General features: G+C 39.0%; 1 protein-coding gene across 1 annotated transcript; it reads right to left on the reverse strand.

Annotated features, from left to right (window-relative positions):
• Positions 1-4289: 4289 nt before the first annotated feature.
• Positions 4290-5285, reverse strand: hmx3a (H6 family homeobox 3a). Its single transcript, XM_059948072.1, has 2 exons — positions 4991-5285; positions 4290-4894 (listed from the first exon to the last, which is right to left on the reverse strand). The coding sequence occupies exons 1-2, from the start codon at positions 5283-5285 to the stop codon at positions 4290-4292; spliced, it is 900 nt and encodes a 299-aa protein (XP_059804055.1).
• Between the last annotated feature and the right edge of the window lie 8890 nt (positions 5286-14175).

Genomic DNA, 14175 nt, shown 5'->3' on the forward strand with positions numbered 1-14175 from the left:
GCGCGGATCAGGGTTAATTACTGAGTAAAGCGATTTCAGGACTGTTTTACAAGAGACGAAGGGTCGAAATACACACCACCTATGAAGATATGTACTGTAGTATCTGTGCTGCATTCTTTTCACCGAGTGTGTTGAGTTTCACTATATACCGTATATTGAGTTTTGGCGTGAAGTTTGAAGATGTCCTAATTGCTAATTGTGCTTCCCCCTTTCACCTTCCAAGCTCATAAATCAAGGTCACAACAATCTAGGAGCGTAAGATGAACAATGCAACTCATTGAAACAATATTTTGCAGACATTTTGCGATCAATACGAACTAAAGCATAATGCTATGCCAATCTATTAATGCTCTTTAATGGCCTCTCGTTGAGTTTGCATCGCTCTAGTCAATAAAGGAACGTGATTACCTCGAAGATACTTTGCCGTTCTCCCCTTTATTGAAATAAGCATTTTTTTTTAAAAAAAAGGAAAATGAAAGTTTGAAAGCATGCCTTACTGACCTGCCAAGTGTGCCGTTTCCTTTTGGAAAATCGAAAGTATCTTCAGAAGAACAGATCAGTGCCAGAGTTAAACACAGATTTTGGAGAGTTCGACGAAATTAGTGTAGTTGTTAAACTGTAAAATACCCGCAGGGCGCTGGAGCTGTACTGACCTCATCCACAACTGATCTGCATGGTGGTTCTGAAGACTGTTCGGGCAGTAATGGAAAGGTTATATCTGCTTGGAATGATTGGAGTGTTTGCTATACAAAAGTTCCCCGTGTTTTGTACCAAATAAAAGAAATACATGTGTGTGTAGGGTAAAAACACGACAACGGCCATATTTACAGAAATGAGCAGGGATCACAATATATCAAACAAAAGCAGAGATTTGGAAACTGGAGCGCTTAAGTGCTAAGGAGGAACTGTTCATATTTGTCATGAGTCCTTGCACTGTAGCGTTCTCTCATTTCTGAGGCGCCAGTATGTGGAACAATGGCAATGGTTTCTTTGTCCCAAGTACGCATCAGTATGGCCTTTATAAAGATACTGTTCTAAATTAAATTTACATATTTTATATTCTTGATTTATTTACAAAAACGATTAAAACCATCTTATTATGAACTTATATCTGGTTGTTTAATCATTTACAAAAAGTTTGGCAAAATAATGTAAAAGTTGAAATCCTATTGAAAGGAACCCCGTTTTAGGTGGAAAGTGTATAAAAGGTTTAAACTTTTCTAAATAGGAATCATTTCATTTAGGCGGGATTCTGAAATAGACTTTGGATACTATTTGAAAATTCAATTTTCCTCAACGTTCTACAGAGTAAAGCGTTTATTCAGCTACAGATCAAGAAATGTAATTATGTGGGTGACAAGTACAATTAATGGTGAAACCAATTATGGAAAGATAAAATAATATAAAACCCATCGATGAATGATAAAACAAAATCAGCCTACATTTTTTCACTGTTCTGGTTGGGCTAGTAATCATGATAATTTTTTGGTTCAAAGCTCAAGGAGAAATACATGCCTTTTACCTAAATGGTGCAGACAATCTGAAGAAACTTGTCTATTTCTATCTAAACCAAATGTGCACGTGTATTTACAAAAAGGCAAGTCCACAAAATTACTCAAAATAGGCTTGAAGAGCGGTAGAATTGCTGGAATATAATATTTTTCTCTCAAATCGGTTTGGACAGTTTGAATGCCTGTAAAATGGCCCCTATATACACAAGCGTGATTAAATCTCATCGCCGTACTGTGTGGTTTAACAAGCTAATTGTAATTTTCAACATTATTGCACTGGCTACAGTTTATATTTCAAATATTGTAGAGACGAAGGGGAGTCGTGGATGGGTGAATATCGGGTGTGGGTAGTGGAGAGAGCAACGTCACGTTGCTAAAAGATTCAAAATTTGGCACTTGCCAGTAAAGTTAAACTGATATTGAGGTTTATCTGTTTTATTTTGGATTTGATGAACCATCAGATATGCAGCAATTGTATCAGTGAAGCTGCGTTAGTAAAAGATATCACACCCCTTTGTGCAAGAAAGTAGCTCAGTTAGTAAACGGTTTGCAACTTGATGAATTTTGAAGTGCTGTTATAAAATGATTTTGTTTCAATTGGACCGGTTAATTCTTGGCAGAGAATAAATTACGTTGTATTCATGTTATTCAATACAGAATAAAAATACTTTTGCGTATTTTTTGCTGTTTCTTCTTGATTAAACCGGTTAGTGTTTATAATGTAAACGGCTTGAAAGTTCATATTGACAATGTTGTCATAAAGTTAGTATCGCCAACAATACAAGATACCATTTTGTTGCATCTTTACACAAAGGGGAACATATTTTGGTCTCTGCGCTGTTTATTTTCATCCACGACGCATAACATTTTTTAAAAAAAAATCAAAGCACAGAGACACCGATTTAGTGTCTTGTCACTTGTGAATCATCCTACTGAACCGTTGACAGGGTTTCACGCTATAAAGCTCACAACATCGCTATCTGGCAATCAGAACGCTGCGCTATTGTTTTATTGGACGTCAACCATAAAAACACAAATGGAATTTATTTAGAGTTGTCCGACTGTAAATGACTTTAGTTGTGACCTTCTGCGAAAAAGAAAATAAATAGTTAAAAGATATTTTCAGTATATCAGCACCGGCATTTATCTGTGCAATCAAGGGATTACCAAACTCGGACGGTGCGTACTTGATTCAACAATACAATCTCACATATTTGTTTCACCTTGTCTGGGACCTACCATTGAAATTTCCCACTCTTGTCAGGATTGAAACTGTCCTCTTACTTGTCGGAACATCCCTTTCAATAGCATCGACTGTCACTTAACATAAAGAGAATTATTTGATGCATAATTAAATATATTCTTATCTTTTGTGTGTCCAGGTACTTGGCAGATGAAGTGCAGTCACTGTCTGCTCCAACTATTGCGACATTCATTCATCTACAGGTGATTCTTCTAACAATCGCTTACAGTTTCAGTTCCGCAAGCCCTTGGCTCATAAATCACTACCACCACGAAAAGCCCCCACCCCTTCCTTCCAATGGGCTTCATATTTTAAAAGAACCTTTTGAAGGATATACTGTATTCTTATTGCCGTGAATTTATTTAATTATTATCCGAGATTTCAATATTATTAATATGGCATTGTGCGGCAGACAATCTTTTGTGAACATGAAATATAGTGCAATATGTATCCGAGAATAATTGGTAAACCATGAGGAAAACTAGGAATAATTTCTTAAGTGTTTGGGTGATATTTTGCTACTAGACGCTAAAAAAGTATTCCGGAAATCTGATAGAAACGGTATTGTTCCCTTAAATGATGCCTTTTAAGCGTGGGCGCCATGAGATACTAGGCCCATCAGTTGATCGTGATTCAATATTTGGGAAAACTGCATATGTGGGTTTTTTTGGGCCACAGATAGAAATTGTATGCTTTATTTACAAAACAATAATTTAACTCTTTCTTGAGCAGGTAGTTGTATGAAACTACACAACTGAATAAGGAATGTTAACGTTTTATTTTGGTTCACAACAAGTCTATTCAACAAAATTCGATATTACAATATCAAAAAACGCCAATATTTTATTTTTTTGCTAAAACATACAGAACACCCATTATTTTCGCAGTAAATGACTATTTTACATCTGGAGAAACCATCAGAAATAATAAGCACAAAGTATTGGCTGGAGAAAATATTAGAACCTAAATCTTACGACCTCTGTCAATAAATTTACAATCCAGGTAAATAAAAATACATCGTCACCACATAAACGGTACATTTATTAAATAAAGAAACAAAACCTTATTTTTTACTGATTGTCCTTCAGTTAAAGCGCCTCGCGTTCTGAACCTGGATAATGCTCACTATTAACAGTGCTATTCGTCACTTGTTATTCCGGCCAGGCCAATGCAATTTGCAATGATATCCATCTAAAATAGTGCTTTAACTGCTATAGTACAATATTGCACAGGTACGTGAAACCAAAATAAGGAACAACATTTTCACCACTCTTTTTAGTACTTACAAACATTAAAAAAAACATTTACAGCAGATCCTCCTGTAGGAATGATTCCTCAGAACTACAGGGATTGATTTCACAAAAATAAAAAAAAATTGTCAAATGAAATCGTAAAGCTAGACGAGATTTGGATGAGGTTGATAGAGGATTTGGGCAACCTGGAAATTTACAGCTGCTCTTGTGGCTCGTTACTTCAAAACTACACGGTATCCTCTTACGATAAAAAGTAACTGCAAGATAAATATTAAAATAAAATCAGACTGGCCGCAGGAGGGGTACGGATGTGACTACAGGATGTGAGTAATATGCTGGATGTGGGAATGTTAGTAAAGGCTGAGTGACTGGTGCGTTACCCGGGCTCCCAGACTCCGAAGCCGAGTTCTCATGGTACAAAATGGGCACCCGGACTATCCTTTGAGCCGCGTGGCTCAGGTTGGCCGCTTCGAGCTCGGCAGCCAGCTGCCTTTTCCACTTGTTCCGGCGGTTCTGGAACCAGATTTTAACCTGCGTCTCAGTCAGGTGGAGAGAGGCGGCCAGTCCCGCTCTCTCCGAGCTGCTCAGGTAGCGCTTCATGTCGAAGGTCGACTCCAGCTGGAAAACCTGACTCCGGGAGAAAACCGTGCGTGTTTTCTTCTTCCTGCATGGCTTCCTTTCCGGACTTTCTGCCCTTTTTTTCCAGTCCTCGTTATTATTGTCCTCCTTCTTTTGTTCCTCCGCGTCGCTAGATTCCTCCAGCACGATCTCTTCCAGACTTTTGGAATCTTCCTTTTCCTTGCGATCTGTCTCGATTTTGAGCGCCGGCTCTGGAGAGTCTCTGTCCGGAGAGGAGTCTCTCGCACACGCGCTGCCCTTCTCAGTAGCTGGGACGAGAAAATTAAAAGGGATTCCCGTTAAAAGTGCTGCGGAGCTTAAAGCCCAGACCACTGTGCATAAGAAAGGACAATTTGCTTTCTTACCTTCTGTCCTTGGGAGGTGGACACCCGGTGACAGTGTGCAGGGATACCACCAGGCGGGCGACCTCTCTAGATAGTGCGCCGGGAGCGCAAATCTCTGCGCCGGGATTTCAAACCTTGGGAATCCGGGCTCCCTGCAGTGAGGTAAGGGAAAGGCAGCACCTTCAACCACCCCCTTCACCGCTGACAGCAAAGTCTTGGGCTTCGAAGGCTTTCGATCACAGTTCAGCAGGTTTTTAATGGAGAAGGACGATTCTTTGGGCGGAGTGGGATTCTCCTGAGCTGCTGTCTCGGGCATGCTGGCCTGACTCCGTTCATAAACAGGACGAACCGCGTGGAGCCTGGTAGGAAAACAGTGCGTTGATCAGAATCCCGCGAGTTCAGAAAAACGCCCCAAACTTTTGCATATGTGTAGAGTGGAAATCCACGGCAATTTGGAACAGAGTAGGAGGCATTCAGCGTCAATCCGGCGGCGGATGATAATGATGAAATAAAAATGTCATACAAGTTAAATGCAGAAAGTATACGGCGATTGGGCACGCACAATGGCAAATGGGATTACCGAAGGAAAAAAAGAATGGCATATAATGAGTCCACCTCCCTATACTTTGCGCTTCGCTTAAGGCTATAAGAGCTCGTCTGTTATTGGCTTTATATAGTCCAATTAGGCAGCAAATGAGGACGAGACTAATACCAGAAAAGAAACTCGTCCTGCAAACCACCACTAGACGACCAGTAGGCAAATGACTTACTCTTGTCCATTGGCACAAAACGCTATTTCATTTCCATCTGTGGGGGAAATTTGTTTAAAGCGCACCGGCTTGCTCTCCTCTGTCACTTAGAGCGCCTCAGCACTGGTTGTCCATTGAGGCAACAAATTTCCCAACGTGAAAACAAACAGACTTGCTTCCATAAATATGATATTTTACCGACTTCTCTTTTTAAAAGTCCGGTTTCTATCCCGGTAGGTAGACGCAATCCAGAAAATAAAGCTTACTCGCGTATGAAACAGCCAGACTCAAAAAGAGATGTCTGTAATGTTCCATGCGATTTTAAACAGAGACGTTCAATTTGTGAGGTATTCCTGATAAAGGATTATATGCCAGGGATATATTGCACATTAAAACGCGATTTTATGAAGTGTAGCACTGCAAGAAATAGCAATAATTTTATTATGGAAGCAAGCCCAATTTGTATATGAAGATTTATAAGTAGAACGGATATGCTGTGACCTCCGATTCAAGCAGGATTTCGCATATGTCATTTTAATGTTGTGCGGTATTTCTCATGAGTCCGTTTAATAGAGACGAACCATTTTCACTTTTGCCTGACGGATTTAACCAACAGCACCCCATTCCACCACCCCTCCCGTCGAAAGTCGTGAAGCTCTGGAGCACTTATGATTTATGAAAGAAAAACAAAAACATGCCTAGTATATTAAAATGTGTTTTTATCCCGCCTACAATAACATAAGTAATACACCTTAAACACTTGCAAATGTTAGAGAGCTAATTAGGACCACAATTCAGGAAGAAGGGAACATTGGGCTGAAAAACCAAACCATTTAAGGTTACACTAACACTTCAGATGCACTCATATCGCTTCGCGTGACAGCGGGCTACTAGTATTTTTTATCTATTCCCCCCCCACCCGCCTCCACCTCATCCTCCAATTTATATTATTGCATTCTCAAAACAAACCTTCTATTCGAGAGATGTAAGGGAATTTGAGCTCATTTGTTTTGGAAGATTTAATCAAGGGCTTTTGTTCCCATTTGTTTATCTTTATTTTTACTTTGCGAATGTGCTTCACTACATTGCATCTGAACACAGGACAACATGTGCATTGTTTTGCTATTTACATAATGTATCCGGATTGTAATCAGGCTGAAGCCGTCGATTTGCTGTTTAGTCCGACAATACATAATAGGCAATGATTGCAACAATCCCGCTCTTATCTATAATGCAGTTAATTTATGCCACTAGGAACCTGTCAACGCAGTTGGATGAGTGTGCGTGGAAATTGAAACACCCATCTTTATTCCCTGTACATTAAGTGTTACCTTTGACCTCTGTTGTTTATCCAATGTTATCTTCCGTTTCATTCAATTGAATGACAACACTCACACCTTAATGTCATTCCACCGGGGTACTAGCTTCTAGTTTAGCGTCAGCGACCAGACTAATGAGCCAGGTATCTAAAGTTGACTCTTCTAACAGCATGATTACTAATGTTCATATCTCAATAACAGGCTACGTAATATCTTTCAGCACGTGTTACAACTGCATTATTGTCAATTCCAATCGACTCAAATTAAACATCACAGCGTTCTGTGGCATCTGAAAAAAACATTTATTCAAATCTATTGGAGGAACTGAGACATAGGGGCGTAACTTTACATATAAAAATACCGGTTAATGATGCACAGGGCAGGATAAGGTAGCTACTGCAACGATAATTACAACTACAATACACTTCCCTACAGGTTCCGGAATAGTTCATGATTTGCATCTGTAATTAATTTGTCTTTCAAAAAGCAAATCACCTGCGCGCACAAAAGACAATGTCGTATTTATACTCATTATAAAGGGGAGTGGACTTGCTTCTAAAGTTCGGGACCATTAGTACAACACTATAAAGCTCTTTTGTTCTACAGTTACACAAATTTGCCTGCCGAACTGAAGGAGACTGAGTTCGGTTGTTTGTGAGCTACAGGCAACCAGCCTCCACCCCACCCCCTCCGCACCCCGCCAAGACTTCCGTCAGTTATTTAAAGCCACTCGCTAAATGGGTGGATAAATGTGTGATATGTATTAAAGGACAAATGGGAATTTGAGATTCGCTTTACCACAATTTTGAATTGTTTACTCACCAGAACCCGACGAAGAAATACACAGAAAATTTTAGTTATGAAATAGTGTGTGTTTTCTCCCTTAATGAAATGCAGGTACGTAGGTGATTCTCTCTGATTTTTGCCTGCGAGCCGATAGAACTGTTGAACGCAGGAAGTTTCATTATGCACATAATCGTTAGAGATGGAAAAACCGAAAACAGAGAACATCAGAATATTAATTTCAGTTTGCGTAGACACAAGTGGATGGGTTTGGGAATAGTTTGGTCTTAATATAATTTTGGCACTTTCCCATATTCTGTCTACCTTCTGGGTGAATATCGCTGTCATTAAGATGAGAAGAAACTATATCTGGTACATTAGCATTAATGTATCTGCATTGAAATGAATTAAAATGGACAATTTTATTAATAAGGTGGAATACCCAACGCTATTGAAGAGTGTGATCCAAGATTTAGGGAATGTTATGCATTCGGCTACTTTTGGAGACATATAATTTGAGACAGCTTAGTGAAAATGTCTACTCTGGATTTTAGGTATAAATTTCTCCAATTTTTTAGATTTAAGTTGTCCATATCATTTTTTAGTTGTAAAAGTTTATTTTTAAATCTGTTTAAGATACTCAAATGGTTTACCCTGGTTTTACTCTGAGCTTATAAACGGCCACATTGTTCGAGTTTTGGAATACTTCAGATCACTTATAAAGTATTTTACATACTTACCATATATTGGTAATTGAAGAGGCTGATATCAAATGGACATTTATAGTAGTTTGTTATTTCTATTTTATTGGATTCATTTTAAAGTCACAGACAGACAGACATTCAGACAGACAGGCGGACAACCCCCCCCCCCCCACACACACACACACACCGCCCCAGACTTGGTCTGTATTCTTATACACACCATACAAAATTCTGAGATCATTCCTGGGTCAAGTCTTCGAGAACATGGATTCAGATATCCAGTTGAACATAAGATACTATCTTGTATTCGTCATTATGCTGTTTATTTTAAAATAAGTATAAGTTACGATGGTTTAGTGAGAACTTTAATTTGATATTCGGCTGTAAAATCCAGAATCGAACCTTATGTTATAAAACGTTACGTCAATACTATAAAACACCCAAACAATAAATTATGCAACTACGTCTAAAAAAAACATGAAACGACTTTGATTTGACTCCTACGAGTATGGTAAGCACCTAAAAGCTACCTGTTACTTATCCTGATTGGATGAGGTGTCCTTTTTAAGCAGCCACCATCTTATTAATTACATGACTTTCACTAAAGGAATGCATTGTCACACTGATGTCGCTTGGAGATCAGGTTCGCCCTCTCCTGTGTTACAAACTGATTTTCTTTTTGCTAATTATTTCCCTCTAGGTTATAAGAAGACAGATCAGAGAGCTACACATTTCGAGGTCATAAAACAACCCCTGAGGAGAAGACATCAGAAGCCGCCAACATGTCCGTCAGGGTAGTCAATCTCCCTGACGGCAGATGCTTATCACCACGGGGGCTCCTTTGTAACATGAAGTCTTGGAACAAGAGATAAACGAGCTGCTTGATACTTTAGGTGTTGTCCCTGAATGTTGAAGACTTACATCGTTTTAGGGGATGATTCTTTATCCCTCTGATTTTTAAAAAGTTTCCTTTTAAAGAGATGACGTCGCCTCACTGCACAGACGCAGAGACCGCAACCAATGCCAATTAACCATTTGCATGCCGCAGTCAGAGTTCGAAACTGCACCTCGGAATTTCTTTTTTCTTCTGTTCAGTTATGTCAAAGAGCCCTTTGGTCTGTTCAGTCTACTGTGGTACGGAAATAAACGGCAGAATAGCCGTTTGGGGAGGGCTGGGGAGAGGTTAACACTTCTCAAAGTTATTGTAAGTTTTCCTACAGCAAACCTTTAACTTTTTGATATGCTGTCTGAATGCACGGTACAGTACTTGAACAGCAACCAGAAAGCAAATCCAAAATGGGTCCGAGTGAAATTAATTCAGAGCTAACTTCGAGTGTTCTGAAAGCTTTCTGTATAGGACCCCTGTCGATATATAGTTATACATTTCTTTAACTACAGGTGATCGACGTAAATGAATTAATTGCATACAATGGGACAGAAAGATTTCCTGTAATAGCGAGCAGAAACAGCATAATATCGGAACACTGAAACAAGTTTATGTATTAGTACAAAGGCTGCTTTAAAAATTAAAATTAATCTCGAATTACTTAGATTCCTCGGATTGTACAGCTCTCAGTTTCCTGAGTCTGGGAGAAGTTTAACTATTTTTTCTTTTGAGTAAATTCCAAGTCTCGAAACCAAACCATTATTCTCTCTGTGTTCAAGACTGATGTAAAAAGAGAACGGAATTGTAATAGATTATTAACGCAATATATGCGAGTTGACGATAACAATTAAAGCACTTGGAGGAGATCATGACGGAAATTGGAATTCTGGTTTCCAACTCAATATTATAGATCGACGAAAATGAGGTCGGTATTATTAACTTGTGAATTATTACAAGACTAATTAAAAATAGAATTAAAAGAGGGAGGGGATAAATTATTCTTCTTATAATTCTTTAAATGAGCTGCCTTGCCAACTACATCTGTCGCTTCAGCAGATGCCGGGAAACAGAAAGGCCTGATTTTAACGCAGGGAACCTAGACTCATCGCTCAAGATAATGTTAGCAATGTAAACCAGGCAACATCCGCATTAAAAAAAAACCGAAGTTGGCTCTAAATGGAAAATTAATGAATTGAAACTTGATTTAGAAGTATTTCATTTCAAATATATTAAAATCATTCTGGTTTATATGGAATGAATGAAGCGGTATAAAAGCCCAGGCAGTTACAGAACGTTTTCGGAAGGATATGGTTCTCTGTTTTATTTTACACCAACCTTTCTTTAGAACTAATTTATTGCATATGTATTTGCTTGCTCAAGTCTGCTATTAAGAGCCTGCCGGTGAGAGAGAAATAAAACGTCGGCCGACTGGTCCTCTTTGTGTCTGCTCGATTGCAATTGTTGCAAATCAAACTATACTTGATTTTAGAAAAGCCAAGAAAAGTGTTAATCTAAAATAAAAACCAGAAACTAATGGAAGGGCGCAAATAACAGCATTTTCCGATTATATTAGAGTAGATACATAGTTGTGTCTATCATAACCACTCGAATTTTACACTCTGATGAGCAATTTTGTACATATTAATTTAAATACAGTCGTTACTGCCCTTTACAATGCAGGTGTGAAAGTTTCCAAATGCTGTTTATTTTTGCAGGCCAACCAGGCAATGTCAACTCAAATGATATCTTTTCACACCAGATCTCATTCCCTGTGAATATGACAGTGACATTTAAGTAGTTTGCTAAATGGATTTGAAATAAGGTACTCAACAATTGCAGTGGTCATGCTAATATTATGCCATTCACACAGGCACGAACGTTCTGTTAAAGCAACAGCGATAGAAATCTTGATGCCTCTTGATTAACATGGGGAAAAAACGCAATATGGCTGGTATAGCGGTTTGGAGTCTTTGCAGACAAGGAAGAAATGATATGACATGTTTTGTCAATAATAATGTCAGCGTTTGCATAGCTAACTGTGAGTGATTCAAAGTTTATAATATTCATCATTGTAATTACGGAAGGTTCAAAATGCTGTCGATAACAATGTCATAATTCTTTTATCCGCAAAAAGCAATATCCGACCAATACAATTTCAGTGTACGTGAATTATTAAATATTATTTCATTATCTTGCTCAGCCTTGGTGAATGGCCAGAATGAAAGCATTGAGTCACTGGGAAATGTGTAGTGGAGAAAATATTAACCTCGACATTATTCTTCGAGCCCAAACAGTCGGTACCATTAGCATCAAACATCTGACGGTAGATGGATTCTCCTTTCCCTGTTATGGGATTGTTTGCACCGTAACTTCACTATACTAACTTAGGTCTGGAAGAAGGGTCACAGCCCGAAACATCGACTGTTTATTCATTCCCATAGATGCTGCCTAACCTGCTGAGTTCCTCCAGCATTTTGTGCGCGGTGCTTGGGATTTCCAGCAAATGCAGAATTTCTCGTCTGCATTAGCTATAAGAAGTTCCTTCTCTGCAACGATATTGATGAGGCCTGCTTACTCAATACTGATGGCTCAGGAGACATTCTTTCCCCAAACACCACAGTAAACAGGTATCGTTTTGGTCAGCTGTTGTTCCTTTTATTTATTTTATTTATTGGGATAAAGCGTGGAATAGGTCCTTCCGGCCCTGCGAGCACCCCCGATGTAATCTTAGTTTAATCACTGGACTATTCACAATGACCAATTGACATACCAATCGGTAGGTCTTTGGACTGTGGGAGGAAAGCGGAGGAAACCCAGGTGGTCACGGGGAGAACGTACTAACTCCTTACAAGCAGCAGTGGGAACTGAGCCGGGTCCCCTGTTCGATATGCCGTGTTCTGATTTGTTTGTGGTAGAATCATCCATAACAGGACAGCAATATGTTTAATGAAACAACGTTTGTTTTTTAGTCTGCCTTTTAAAAAAAAACAATGCATTTGAACCACCTTTAAATATGTATCAAAAGTGTTCAAAGTTTTATGTTGTATTGGAAATAAAAGGATGTTGGATTAAAGAAGGGGTTTGGCATCAGCCATAGTTCCAACCACACTCAGTCTAGAGTCTGCACGGCGCTCGATCTGTCCAATCCATTGGTCAGAAGTAAAGGAAACAGACACCCAGAGATCAGCCAAATACTTAATATATGTCATTAATATCTTACTCGTAAGCTTCCTCTTAATGAAAAATCAAACTAGAGCCTGCTCTGACCTCAGTTCCGTAAATCGAAAGGTTACTCCTATACCAATGACCTGATGCCAGAGACATGTATTGATGGATATTTAAAGAATATATTTTAAATGCCATTGGAAATCAGAGAGGATGTCTGATTCTTTTGAAAGTGGTTTGTATAATGTCACGATTATCCTGCCGCTGCAGTACAAATCCAGTATGGTGTAAAACTGGCTGAAGAAACGATTGGGGGTGGAATCATTATTGTGACTGGGGTGCATGAAAACTCGTCAGCTCTACCTCAGGACAGTAATAGAACGTCACTAATCACCATTAAATACTGATGCCCAATCAATATCACAATAGAGCACATTGGTTTCATTTAAACTCCCTGGTACATTTTCAAGGCCATCGCTTTGACCTTGTGAGGATGTTGGCAGGACTGAAGATGTGGTTGATTACGTTGAAACAAAGCAGACTGAAGGGGAATTAATTTGAGGGAAATAAAATTTTGAGCTGCTCTATAGGGTGGACAGAAAAGTTTTATTTACCTTGCCAGAATAATTAGGGAACATAGATTCCATTTGATTAGAGAGGAGTTGAAGATTTTTTTCACTCAGAAGTAGTGGTGGGGGCACAAAATTCTCAAAAGAGTTAAAGGTGTCTGGCGATCATAGTTCTATTAGTTTCCAGATAATTATGGAGAAGGATAGGTCTGGTTCTCAGGTTGAAATTGGAGAATGGCCAGTTCTGATGCTATCAGATTGGATCTGGCAAGTGTGGATTGGGACAAGTTGTTTCCTGGAAAAGGCATGCTTCAAAAGTGAAATTTTGAGTGTACAGTGTTTGCACGTTCCTGTCAGAATAAACGACAAAGATAATAGGTTTAAGGAATCTGGTTATTGAAAGATATTGAGGTCCTAGTTAATGATAATAAGGAGGAGCTGCAGGTATAGGCAGCAAGCAAGGAACAAATAAGGTACTTGAGGAGTATAAAAAGGCAAGAGAACAATTAAGAGGAATATCAGGAGTCATAAAAGGAAGCATGAGGTTTCTTGAACAGACAAGGATAAGGGCTTCTACAGATATATTAAGAGAAAAAGGACAGCAAAGGACAAATTTGGCCCTCTTTAAGATCAGTGTTGCCATCTATGCATAGAGCCAAAAGAGGTGGGGGAGATCTTAAATGTTTTTATTGCATCTGTATTTTCATGGGAGATGGACGCATTGTCTATAGAAGTGAGGCAATACAGCAGTGAGGTTATGGACCATATATAGATTATAGAGGAGAAGGTGTTTGCTCTCTTGAGGCAAATTATGGTGATAAATCCCAGGGGCCTTGTGGGAGGCCAGTGGAAACACTGCAGGTACCCTAGCAGAGGTATTTAAAATATCCTAAGCCCATGTAAGGTGCCAGATTTTTGGAGGATAGCTAACGTTCCGTTGTTGAAGAAAGGCTTAAGAATAAACCTGGAAATAACAGGCCACAGAGCTTGCCATCAGCAGTGGGTAAGTTATTTGGTGGTTTTCTAAGGAA

This window comes from Hypanus sabinus, chromosome 22, assembly GCF_030144855.1.
Source record: "Hypanus sabinus isolate sHypSab1 chromosome 22, sHypSab1.hap1, whole genome shotgun sequence".
NCBI lineage: Eukaryota > Metazoa > Chordata > Chondrichthyes > Myliobatiformes > Dasyatidae > Hypanus > Hypanus sabinus.